Below are 13,106 nucleotides of genomic sequence, written 5' to 3'. Positions count from 1 at the left end.
ATATTATTACGTTATCATTCAATAATTACTTTTTGTATAAATTAGAAACTTTATTTATTATTATTAATAAAATTTATTGCGAGATGTTATTAGAGGATTACAAAAAAAGTATAAAATGTAAAATTATAAGATTATAAAATTATAAAATTATAAAATTATATTAAAACAAATAAAATGATATTAATATATTTGATAATAAATTATTAATAAAATAGACCACAAAAGAATTGTTTCCACTAATATTTTCTTTTTTTAATCCTTTGTTTGGGAGTAGAGGGAAAATGGAGGGAAGAAAATGAGGGGTTGAAAGGGAGGAGAAATTGCTAATAGAGAAAAAAACGAATTTTCTCCCCTCTCACTCTCTTCCTTCCCCTCTTTACTTTTATCACAAACAAAAGAATCTTTACAAGATAACGACCTTTAGCTGCCACTACCTTCTCTCTCCCTCTAACCACCACTACCATCTTACACTGCTACTATCTATTAAATGGTCTTTCCACAAGGATCCAAATTCTTTAATGGCTGATGCAAGGTCTCTAACCTTCTGTTCTTGCGTTCACCCTCCTAAGCCCATTCTCTTGCCTTCTCTTCCTATTTCTTTTTCTTCCTCAAAACGCACTTCTTGTTTCTCTTTCAAGACTGTTTCCACTCCTAAAACTACTACTTCTTCTTCTTCTTCTTCTTCTTCTCTTTGTTCATCCCGAGATTCTGTTTCTGGAGATGTTGATATCATTTCTACTACTGGTATGCTTCACTTTCATTGTTTAATTTCCTTTTTGATGGTTATGGTATGGCTTGCAAATGCTATGCTGCTAAAGAAATTACTTTAAATTTATATTTGGTACTGTAATTCTTATCCAACTATATACTTCAAAATGTTAAACAGAATATGTATTTTTTGTCGAAGTTAACTCACTGTAGAATTCTTTATCTCATTGAAATGAAAATGGTGTTATTTATGGCAGAACACTCGGATGGCAGTCTCCTTTTCCAGTTTGGAGAATTAAATGAGATTTCTGAGAATGTTAAAATAGGAGAATCAAAAGTTACTCTTAAAGATGCTGAACTTGAGAATGCTGATGAAGAGGTTAATAATCTTTCAAAAGAGGAAGCTACATCCTACAGTGAATTCGTTGACGGTGTTAAAGAAATAGGCTTGTGTGGAGAAGGTTCTAGTGACAATGCCAATGGTTCGGGCGAAACATTATCCGCAGATGCCGTTTCAGATGTTCAATCGAGTGATGAAACACATATACCTGAGATGATATATTTCAAGATTTTAACTCCAGTTAATATATCTGAGCTTGAATATGTTGTAAAAGATGAAACTAGTGGGAACAGTAACACTACTTCAATTTCTGTTTCGGGGTTAGATATGGTTTCTTCTCAGGAACTTTCTCAAGAGGAAAGCGAGGGTGAAATTGTAAGTGATATGGTTGAGCCAGATGTTAAAGTGCACTCTAGTTTTGCATCTCAAGCTGATACTACTACTAAGGATCCTACTGTGCAGCACACAGAAGAAAATTATAAGATTGATTATGGTGGCGATGGTGAAATTCATGAGGCGGTTCCTATTTCTAGTTCCTGGGAGGCTTCAGTCATTCTTGATAATGAACTAACTCATATTGCAGTGGATGAAGAAACTGTTGAGGAGCCAACTCATAATGCTGTAGATGAGAAACCGACTGAGAATGCAGCGGTTGAGGAACCAGCTCATACTCTAGAGGATGAGGAACCAGCTCATACTCTAGAGGATGAGGAACCTGTTGAGCAACCAACTGAGAATGTGGCAGATGAGGAACCGACTCATACTGTAGAGGATGAGGAACCTGTTGAGCAACCAACTGCTAATGCAATGAATGACGAACCATCTCATACTGCAATGGATGAGAAACCAACTCCTAGTATAATGGATGAGGAACTGACTCAAAATGAAGTGGATGAGGAACCTGTTGAGCAATCAACTCATAATGCAGGGGCTGAGGAACCAGTTCATGATGCACTGGAGGAGGAACCAACTCTTAATGCATCGCATGAGGAACCAACACTCAATGCAGTGGTTGAGGAACCAACTCATAATGCAGTGGAGGAGGAACTAACACATAATGTGGTGGATGAGGAACCAACTAATAATTTAGTGGATGAGGAACCTACTCATGTTATAGTGGAAGCAGAGTCTGTTAAAAATGAAGAAGTTGAGGACTTGAAGATGGTTAGTTGTGATTGCCTTTAATTTTAGAAACTAATATTTATGCTTAATGCACATATATATTTAGCATCTTATATACTTTAGTTAACACATTGTAGCTTACCATACCCAGATCAATTATGATAGATTATATTGTCTCCCTGTGGTAACATATGAACTATCATAATCTTAAGTTCTTTTCGTTATGCATGTGGTGGATTTGGTGTTATATTCGTTGCACACTTTTTGACCTCCTAAAAAGTTGTGATTCCTTCTCATATTACCTCTGCTCTGTTGCATCACTGGTTAAATGGAGAGCTTTGCATACCAAATACATTAGATGGACATGTTATGCATTTACAATGTCATGGCAGCTGATAATTGTCTCTTTTCTCTCTTCTTTGGGTTTATCTGTGAGACGATGAAATGGGGGTAGTCCTCCACTTTACAAAACCTTGGAATCCTTTGTAGCAGGTCTTAAACTTAGGATGCCCAAGTTGTAATATTGAGTTTTAACCAAAGAAGCGTCCCCTTGAATCTCATTTTCTTTCCAAGACATCCTTGAAGTAGTGTTATCATATTACCTCTTGAATGTCCTCCTGTTGTGAAGTTTATATGACAAGTTCACCATGATATTTTTCTGAATTTATAATCTATTTTGTGGTGAATGGCTGTTATTTTCTCTTTAAACCATAAATAAATGGCTATTATGTGCTCTTTGAACCATAGATGCTTCCTGTTCTTCAAAATTTAAGGTTCCTTTTGAGCTTGTAGCAAATGAACTATAAAATAATCCATGGGACATTGATATTTAAAAGTAAGACTGCTGGGTGATTTTTTTTTGTTTTAGAATCACAATAGATATCATTCTTCTAAATCAGATGTTCTATTTGTGCATCTCTCTATTTGGAAGCCTAAGGTTCCCTGAGGGTAAAAATATTGCTTATCAAGGAAGCACACATTTTAGTAGTAGATATGCTAGAACAAATATATACACCAAGTGACCTCAGGATTTAACCTTTCATTTTTGTTGTAGTTAGCGCCTTCATCACATTTGGTAGAAGAGACAGCTGAAGCAGAAGCAGAGAACAGTAGTGATGGGGATGTGTCAAATCCTCATGCAGCAGAAACACGAACAATAGAAGCTACTGAAACTCAGTATGCTACTTCCGTTTTCCTATTTTACCTATCACATATCTTACTTCCAGTCTTCTCTAAATTGTTAGTTAATATTGTACTTAGCATGAGCAATTTACTTCTTAAACAAAATCCACCTTAAATTGATGCAAACAGTTACCGTTCTTTTCCTCCTCACATCCATGATTATTTATTAAGTTGTCCCTCATTATTCTTATTGCAAGTAATTCATGGTGCAGAATGAAGCAAACTTTTTCACACAAATCTCTTACTCTCTCTTGCCCTTTAGTCCTTGTGCAGTCAGATTTCTATTGCCTATTGAACAAATTCATGGCATTTCTTACCTATAACATCTTATGCTTAATTCATCAGGTTTTAATTTTTTCCATTTTCCTAAATGTCAGAATCTTCTTTTTCTTTTTCCAGTGTTCGGGAAATGAATGAATAGAAGTTCCACTTTGACCTCTCAAAAACTATTTATACAATTTTTATAATGCTTTTTTTTTAGTATTAATATTCCTTTTATTTATAACAGAGAGGAAATCTCAATGTCCAGATTTTATTTGTATTCTGGCTCTGCTTCAGTGGCACATCCCTCCAAGGTATCTCTATAATATTGCTAGAACCCCATCAGATTTTCACTACTCTTAATTCTTGTCGACACATTTGACAAATCCATTTCATGTAGGATTTAGACAATTAATATTTAAAGTTTCAGACTAATTATTGAGACTATGATCAAAGTTCCTGAGCTCCCTAAATTAGGCATTGATTTGAAGTTTTTTCTTCTGGATCCCCATGCAGTAATTCTAGCTTTTTGCTCTGTTTGTCAAATATTTAGATTTGCATTATACTGCAGTAAGTTAATGAAATAACTATAAATTCATTGGCTCAAGTTTGAAGGTAGATTTCTAACCTTCACAAGGGACAAAACAGAAATGCTTGCTCTTTTAAAAGGTGAAACAGGAGATACTATATAGCCTTGAGACTTTTGTTTCATGGATGAAGCTGATGTTCAGGGTAAGTAATTGAATAAATAATAAATTCCAGGCATTGACAGGTGGAGAGGATGCATATTTTGTTGACCAAAACTGGCTCAGCATTGCTGATGGAGCTGGACAGTGGTCATTTGAAGGTATACCTTGTCACAATACTATATATAAATATAGCATCTCCATTAGGCTTTCTATATATTCTGCCAAAAGAAGTCCTCAGTCTCAAATATTTAAAGGCTTGCCAGCTTATTGCATGTCCCATATCTCTTGCAGTGATTTATCCCAAAGCATTTAACTACATATATTTGTTTTCTACATTTTTCCTACTCTCACATATACATTTCCACCTATGATGAGGAGGAGAGCTGTGCATTAATATTTAGCTTTGATCGTTTTGATTTTGCATTTCAAATTTACATAAGGTGATCTTTTGGTGCATGAGGAATTGAAATCCATTGCCAAACTACGAAATTCTATATGAATGCTAAATGATTGGTTGAATTTATTAACAATTTTTATACAAATAATTATTATTATCTATTATTTCCAATAATTTCCAATACTGTAATTGTTTTTAGTCTCTATTCAACAAGTGCTCTTAACTGGTTTTGCATAACTGCATCTGGGTCGTAGAAATGGCAGTCCAATTCAAAGCTTATGCAGCATACTTCTGAAAAACTGATGTAATGGGATTTTAATCTTTCTACAGCTAGTGAAAGACAGCTCTGATATCTGGAAGTAGCAAGGTGGCTGCAGAACACTGCATTAGGCTAAACTTGTTCTCTAGGCTATATCTCTTAGGACTAGATTTCTGGGAATTTTTAAGGATCAAAATCTGGTTCCAGGACCAACAAAGCAGAAAGATTGGAGTTTTCAGTTAAATTTTCAGTCTTGAAATAAAGAATCTAGTGCCCCTGTATAAAATTCTTTTAATGCTATTCTTTTTAATGTGGATTGCCTTATTTCTGAGTAATCTAAGGGGGTTCCTCCAGAGAATTTGACTGAGAAGCAAAGCTACCCTGGAGTGAAATGCTCTGAAGGACCAACCATCATGCACATTTAAGAGATTGCTGAATCAAGTGCTTGCTAACTACGTTATAAAGTTTCTCCTTGGAAAATACAAAACAGATAGGTTAATAAAACTTCCATCTAGGCTATTGTTCAAGGACCCAAAAAAAAAAAGAACTATTAAAGAAGCCTGAGAGTTTGGAATGAGGAGGATAAGGTATTATCTTTCCAACCAAAAAACATTTCATACTTTGGTACAATTTTCTGGTCTCCTTCGATACTGAGTTGAAATGCAATATTATCATCCTCGATAATGCAGTCTAGGCTGGATCACAGTTGTTTACTTTATGTTACAGGGATTACTGCTGGACTATATGCTCAAGAGTTGATAAAAAATCTTGGGAAAATTGTGGCTGATAGCAAAAGCAATCTGATGACTGATCCAGTGGAAGTTCTTGATAAAGCTGCAATGGAAACACAATCTAGTGGATCTTCTACAGCTCTGGTGGCTTATTTTGATGGTCAGGTAGGCTTGTTTGTAACTTGATTCCTTTCCTTGAGTGTAACTTTTCAAACTGGAGTGGCACGATTTCCCATTTCATATGTGGCAATGTATTTGAAATGTGAGACAGGCTATTTTTGATACTCAATACAACATCAAATTAATAGTGGTATTATTTAAGAGCTGAGAATGTAATTTTTCATGGTTCTTGATCTAAATCCTATCATCTATTCATTGACACAGGCTCTCCATGTGGCTAATATTGGAGACTCAGGAGTTCTAATTATAAGAAATGGCACCATCTTTAAGAAGTCCTCTCCAATGAAACATGAATTTAACTTTCCATTACAGATAAAGAAGGGAGATAATCTCTCTGAACTCATAGAGGTATGATAGATTGAATTTCTTGTCCCACTGAGACTTTTGTTTTGTTGTTACATCCATAAAATTTAATCAGAATAATGCCTGAAATTTGTCTGTCCCTGTGCTTTCTATAAATGATAGGAGTGGTTTATATGCTACTTGCTGGCATGTAGCATCATAAAATCTATCTTTACATACTTTTAATCTTTCATATTACATTTTTTAGACTCTAGTAAAACATAAAATGATTCACTCATAAAGCAGCACTTGTTGATCAAAGACAACCATACACTTCGCTCATTAGGAAAGAGAAGCTGAACTTCTATCTTACTCATTTTTCTATACATACGGATTTAGTTTATGCAAAAAGGAGCTTGCAGTTATAAAGATCTTTCAGAATGTAGAAAATTCTGTCAAGGGGAAGGAAAAAACCAGTATGAAAATGGTGAAATATGACTGCAGTATCCGAGTCTTTCATAGATTTTGATTATACTAATAATCTTTGTTTCCAGGTATATGCCATTAATCTGGATGAGGGTGATGTTGTTGTCACTGCTAGCAATGGACTTTTTGACAATTTGTATGAGCAAGAAATAGCTTTGATCATCTCCAATTCACTGCAAGCTAGTTTGAAGCCTCAGGTGCTAATTCTTTAGACCCACTTTCCGAAATTCTTCTGGGCTTTTCTTAAAATGTAAATGTTGATGAAAATGATGTTCAGCTGCCTTGTTAAACTTGAGCTTGAGAATGGCTTTTTAAGAATAAATTGCATCAGTATCGACAGTAATTATGTGGATGGCCATCCATTGTCTATTATCTTTTCATGATGTACATACTAGATCTTCTACAATGGAATCAGTTCTATTTATCCTTACAACTTACAATGACAAACTCAATTTCTTGACTGTATAAAACTGTAAATTTCTCCCAAGTGAAATTGTAAGTGCTCGACTCAAAATGATAAGCAAAGCCCCGACATGTTGCTAGCAAATTCAGGTAGCTTTTCTGTTGACTGTATATGGTCTGCACTCTGAAATGGTATAACACATGTTTCTTTGTGTTTATGGTTCAGGAAATAGCAGAACTGTTAGCCAGGAGAGCACAAGAAGTGGGGCAGTCGACGGCTGTGAGGTGTCCATTTGCTGATGCAGCTCAAGCTGCTGGTTATGTGGGATATACTGGTGGAAAACTTGATGATGTTACTGTCATTGTGTCTTTGCTACATAAAAGTTCAGCCTCTCAAATGCAATAGGTATTATCCTATATATATATATATATATATGCCTAAAATGTAATATTTAATTATTATTATTATTATTGTCTATGCCATTTCTACTGCTTATTTTTACCAGATTTCAGCTCAACTCCTTTGATGGTAAGTTGGTGATTCTACAATGTTGTGGTTTACACTACTGATCTTGATTGATCTTTTGTGGATTCAGGAGCACAAGAAGAGGAACGCCTTTTGCAGCTCAAACCGCAGCAGGAAATGCTCGTTGGTTAACCGTATTTTGAAACGCGGGAAAAAATCATTAGCGAAATGTTATGTACATGTTGGTCTTTAATCAAATTATCTATTTTAGTCAAGTTAGAATTGGATTATTAGGTCAATTGAAGTGAATCTCTTTTAAACTTCCATAAACTTGTCATATTCAGTAAACATATTTTGTTTATAGATCATCAAAATCAGCATGACCTTATTATATAAGGACTAATTTAACACATTACTTGTTAATGATAAGTATCACAAGCTTTGTATTATAGCTACTTTATTGTGCACACACACAATGTTCATCTCGATTCAGTGTATTATATATATTTATATATATATAACATTTCATATCATAATTATGATGAGGAATCAGCTTCAATTGAGCATTGTCATATATATATATATATATATATATATATAAGCACATAGTTAATTAATGGATTTATTCATAAGATGGGAACTTTTATTTTACTTCAGCAGTAAGAAATATATTTATATAATTCCTCTACTAATGACATAAATTATATTTATGATAAGTTTGAGATGAAACAAGAATTTTTATAATATTTCGTTATAGTTAAATAATTAAAAATTAGAATTTATTATATTCTAACAACATAATATACATATGTAAATTAGTGTTTATATATTATTAACTAAAATGATAAAAATAAGTAATATTTTCTCTATCTAACTTTGACAGGTTATTTTTATTTTATATAAAAAGTAAAATTATATTTTTTTTTCAGAAAAAATATTAATGAACTTTCAACTTATTTATAATTTTTAAAATTTAAATAAAAAATTTTCTATTGGAATTCAAAAAAATTCTATAGTAATTTACAATTTCAAAATCAACAAGTAAAAATTAATTATAAATGTTAATATTTATGTTAATAAAGGGCATTTTAGATATTTAATCTTTAAATTAACAATTAAAAAAGAAAAATGACTTGTATTTTTAGACGGACTAAAAAGGAAAAATGATAGAATAAATATTTTTTTAAGAATATAAATTATAATATATTTTTTTTCTACTTCTTTTACTTTTAGATTTAAAATTCATTTCCAGCTAAAGATTGGCATCTTTGAGATTAGGATGGGTCCCTAAAGAAAACATGCCAATCCAGCATGAAGAATCAATTTTTAGTTTGGTATGCCACAAGGCAAATGGAGAGATCATTACATGATTTTGTAAAACTCCTCTCATCACCACCAAAAATATAAAAAAATAAAAAAATAAAATAAAAAGTGAGAATATTTTAAGAAAAGAAATTCAAAAAGTATTCCCATGTTAATTTAATAAAGGCCATAGAAATTTTTGGATGATGAATCCACCAAGGCAACTGCCCCCAAAAATATGCTTTTTCATCTGAATTTTTATTTTGAATAATTTTTTGAGTGTTAAAAATTATTTGTAAAAATAAATAAATAAATATTTTCTAAAAAATAAATTTTAAAAGAACAGTGTATCAAATATTAAAATATTAAATTAAAAAAGAAAAAAAAGGGTTGCTATTTGATTTTCTTATGCAAGCAAAGCAAAGGAGTTGATTCTTTACCAAAAATGGGGTGGCCTACATTATCTTTTAACAGTAACATGTAACAGTCTTATTTATTGTGGAGAAAATCAATAGCAGAATCCATTACATAAAAATAGAAAAACATAATTATAAATACTTCTTTAGAATTTGTCCCATTCTACATTTTTGTATCTTTTCTGTTGAAAATATGGATTTTGATTTCCTCATATTTATAGGGTACTCTACAAAATAGGTTTTATGTTGGTCATCCATTAGATAAAGAATACAGAATTGGTTAACTTAGTAAGGTGTTAAATCTATAAACTTTTTAAAAAAATTTTAAAATAAATAAAAAAATATAGTTTTTATTGTGTTAGATTTTTTTCAAAAAATTATTATTTTTACTGTATAAATTTTTTCTTAAAATATTTTTTTTTAATTTTTTTAAATATGATATGGTTATTTTTTTAGTTAGTTATTTTTTTATTTTTCTTTAGTTATTTTACCAAAAAAAATAATCAATACCGTATTTTGAAAAAAAAAAACTTAAAAATCGTATTATTGATAGTTTCACACAGTAAAAATAAAAATTTACATTGTATTTTTTATAAAAAAATAAAAATAAAAATTTTTTTACCATTATTTTTCCTTAAAAGTAAAAATAAAAAAATTTACATTGTATTTTTTATAAAAAATAAAAATAAAAATATTTTTATTATTTTTCCTTAAATTTATTAGAAAATTTTTTTTATATTTAGATATCAATTCTCTATATAAAATAACATACCAGATTTCAAACTGTAAGATAATATATATATCTAATAGTATTATAAAATCGATCCTCTTATATATAACATTAAATAAATTAATTATTATATTATTTGATAATTAATCGATTTTTTATAATTAGTAATTATTAAAAATATTTTAAGAAAAACTAGAATATGAACAAATAAAATAAATCTATTTGTTATTCATTTAGAAAAATGTCAAAAAGTTAAATTTTAATATTATTTATTAAATTAAAAATTAAAATAAGTTAGAATATAAGTCCCTTAAATATTGAATTAGAATATAAATCCCTTTTTATATAATAACTCATTAATTTTAAATCTATATAATATAATAATAATTATTTAAGTTTTCGATTATGTAGAAGTAATAAATGAATACTTCTAATATTTAATAATTTCTTAATCTGTAAATTATATTAATTGTTTAAGGATGAACTTTAGTTGATATATAACACTGACGTCTATAAGAGATGACTCTCTATTGACGTGGAGTATTAATTCGAATGGTAATTGGTAGCAAAACCATCAAAATATTATTATTACAATTTATTAAATTTTAAACGCGAGCGAGCACATAATTATTTTATTTTATTTTATCTAAATTTTTAATCTAAATTTTTTATATTTCATCTTATTTTATTTATATTTAATAAATTTAATTATAAAAATTAATTAAATTAGACTAACTTATTATTCTATAATACTATAAAATTAATTACACTGTACTAATACAATGATAAAATAATAAAAAATTAATGATATATCGAATATATAAAAATAATTAATAATTAAAATTTTCATTTGAAAAAATATTTAGCATGTAATAAATAGAATAATATTCAGAGTTAAAAATCACATTTTAAATTTTTTATTTATAATTTTATTCATGCCTCTTCAATTGTCTGGATGCATAATCCACTACCTTACCATGCTGCATCAGAACGCAACCCAAACTCACTTTGGAAGCGTCACAATACACCGTGAATCAGTCCTAGATGGTAAGATAACGCCGGAGCTGAAGTCAAACAGTCTTTCAGCTTCTGAAAACTTCTTTCACATACGGTAGTTCATTAGAACCTGACATTTTTTTAAATAAACTTAGTCGGATAGTGGTAGCAAAATAACAGTCAATTCACACTTATCAGATAATAGATTTAATCATTGACAAGTTAAAAGAACTATTTTATTTAAAAATTTAACTTGTTAAATAAAATTTCAACATAATATTATATCTCTAATAAATATGCATAATTTTAAACTATTTTCTTCCCGAGAGTTCAATTAATTATTTTATTTTATTTGTTCTAAAAATAGATGATGAAATTGTGCAATTGCAAGCGTATGGAAGGAACCAATAAGATGGGTCCACATGAGTATAAATTTAAAAGATGTAAATCTCAATAATAGCAAGACTGCATGCCTTTAAAGACAGAGAAAACAGGCGGAAAGAGAGAGAGGGGCCACAAATCAAAAGGTAATTGTCATTAGGGAGACTTGCTATAATCATTTCTTTTCCATTTGAAGGGAGGCTTTTTGCGGCCGCTAGTTAGGGTTTTTGATTGAACTCAGTTCAAAGCTTTTTCAATCAAAGACTATTATCTTTTTAATTGACTGGAGGAACTACTTTTCTTTTTCTGAAAATATTAAAAAATATAATATTATATAAAAAAAGTCAAAAAGTAGTCACCATATTTTTTATCTTTTTTTTAAAGAAGTTTTCTTTTAGTCTGCGTCATTAGTTTATTCTCGTAAAAATTGTGACTGTTAATTTTTAATTATAAATATTTTATAAAAAAAAAATTTTCAAAATTGAAATTTAGCCGTTTTATCGTTTGAATTTTTCTCTTTTTTAAAAAAAAAATACATACTTCAAAATGTTGATATTTGAATTATTACATTCATTGATAATAAAAATATATTTAAAGATAATAATAATTTTAGTGATTATCTTAAAAATATTGGTAATTGTATTTTTTAGTTTGGTGAGAGATTAATTCTTATATTCATTTTTAAATTATTATATTTTACTACTAAATTAGAACACTACATGATAAATTTAATTATTTTAATATTCTTGAGTTATGTCAAATTATACTAGTAAATCATTATATTCTTAACAATTATTTTAATATTTTTAGCTTTTAACTCCATTATACATTATTTTTTTAATTCAAAAATAGATATTAAATCTGAATAAAATGTTTAATATACTCTTAATGGATTAAATATTTTAACATCCCTGATTTTTGTTAAACTATACTAGTAGGTTTTCTTTATTTTCATAACTAATTTTAACATTCTTCTTGTTTTATTACGATAAACTATTACATCATTCAGTTAAAGATAAATATTAAATAAAATTATAATATTAATTTACATTCACTAATATTACTATATTAGTATCACTGGTGATAATTAACTCTAAGCTTTGTATATATAATTCTTTTATAATTTATATGGTTAAATTATAAATTATTTGAACTTAACTTAATATCAATTAACTTGATTAATTATAAAAAAAATATTATTTCTAAATTTTTTACGTAATTTTATATAAGAAATTTTCTTTAGTTAAAGTATAAGAAATTTTCTTTAGTTAAAGTATCTCGTGCAAATCTTGATTTCTTTAAACTTTTTTAATAAATTATAAATTTAACTTTTAAATATTGAAATATCTAAATTTTAAATATAAATGTGTCAATCTAATAAAATTTAAATTTTCTATTTAAAATTGTTAAGATTATAAATTATACCAAACAAATTCTGACCTTTCACGTTTTTAACAAATTTAGCTAGTTATTTCAAAATTTTCAAAATTAGACCAACTCTTTTAATTTCTTAATAAATATACCATCCAAAATTTTTTTTGAAATTTCACGGTGAGGCTATTAACGCAGAATGCTGACAGTATATATTAAAAAAAAAATATTTGAGTCGGCAAAAGAAGCTCCTAACTCACCACTTGACGAAACAGTGTTGTTTCTTTACAAAAAAAAAAAAACCTTTATGAAAGGATTAAAACTCTTCATCTTATAAATTTTATTTTTTAGATTTTGTAAAGTTATCAAAGCTCGAGTCTTGATAGAAACTAAATATCGAAAGGA

General features: G+C 29.1%; 1 protein-coding gene across 2 annotated transcripts; it reads left to right on the top strand.

Annotated features, from left to right (window-relative positions):
* The first annotated feature begins 399 nt into the window (after nucleotides 1–399).
* On the top strand, nucleotides 400–7,959 carry LOC8273697 (probable protein phosphatase 2C 62). 2 transcript variants are annotated; one of them, XM_015727976.3, is made up of 11 exons: nucleotides 400–744; nucleotides 966–2,212; nucleotides 3,225–3,346; nucleotides 3,861–3,927; nucleotides 4,222–4,282; nucleotides 4,386–4,460; nucleotides 5,685–5,854; nucleotides 6,074–6,217; nucleotides 6,706–6,834; nucleotides 7,266–7,445; nucleotides 7,636–7,959. In XM_015727976.3, the coding sequence occupies exons 1-10, from the start codon at nucleotides 519–521 to the stop codon at nucleotides 7,443–7,445; spliced, it is 2,421 nt and encodes an 806-aa protein (XP_015583462.1). In that variant the 5' UTR covers nucleotides 400–518; the 3' UTR covers nucleotides 7,636–7,959. The 2 variants fall into 2 exon arrangements, with proteins under 2 accessions (XP_015583462.1, XP_002533514.1); XM_002533468.4 differs by lacking the exon at nucleotides 4,222–4,282 and having other exon boundaries at nucleotides 402–744; nucleotides 4,376–4,460.
* The last annotated feature ends 5,147 nt before the right edge of the window (nucleotides 7,960–13,106 follow it).

Source organism: Ricinus communis, chromosome 3 (assembly GCF_019578655.1).
Source record: "Ricinus communis isolate WT05 ecotype wild-type chromosome 3, ASM1957865v1, whole genome shotgun sequence".
Lineage (NCBI taxonomy): Eukaryota > Viridiplantae > Streptophyta > Magnoliopsida > Malpighiales > Euphorbiaceae > Ricinus > Ricinus communis.
This window is presented reverse-complemented; position numbering and strand designations above follow the sequence as displayed.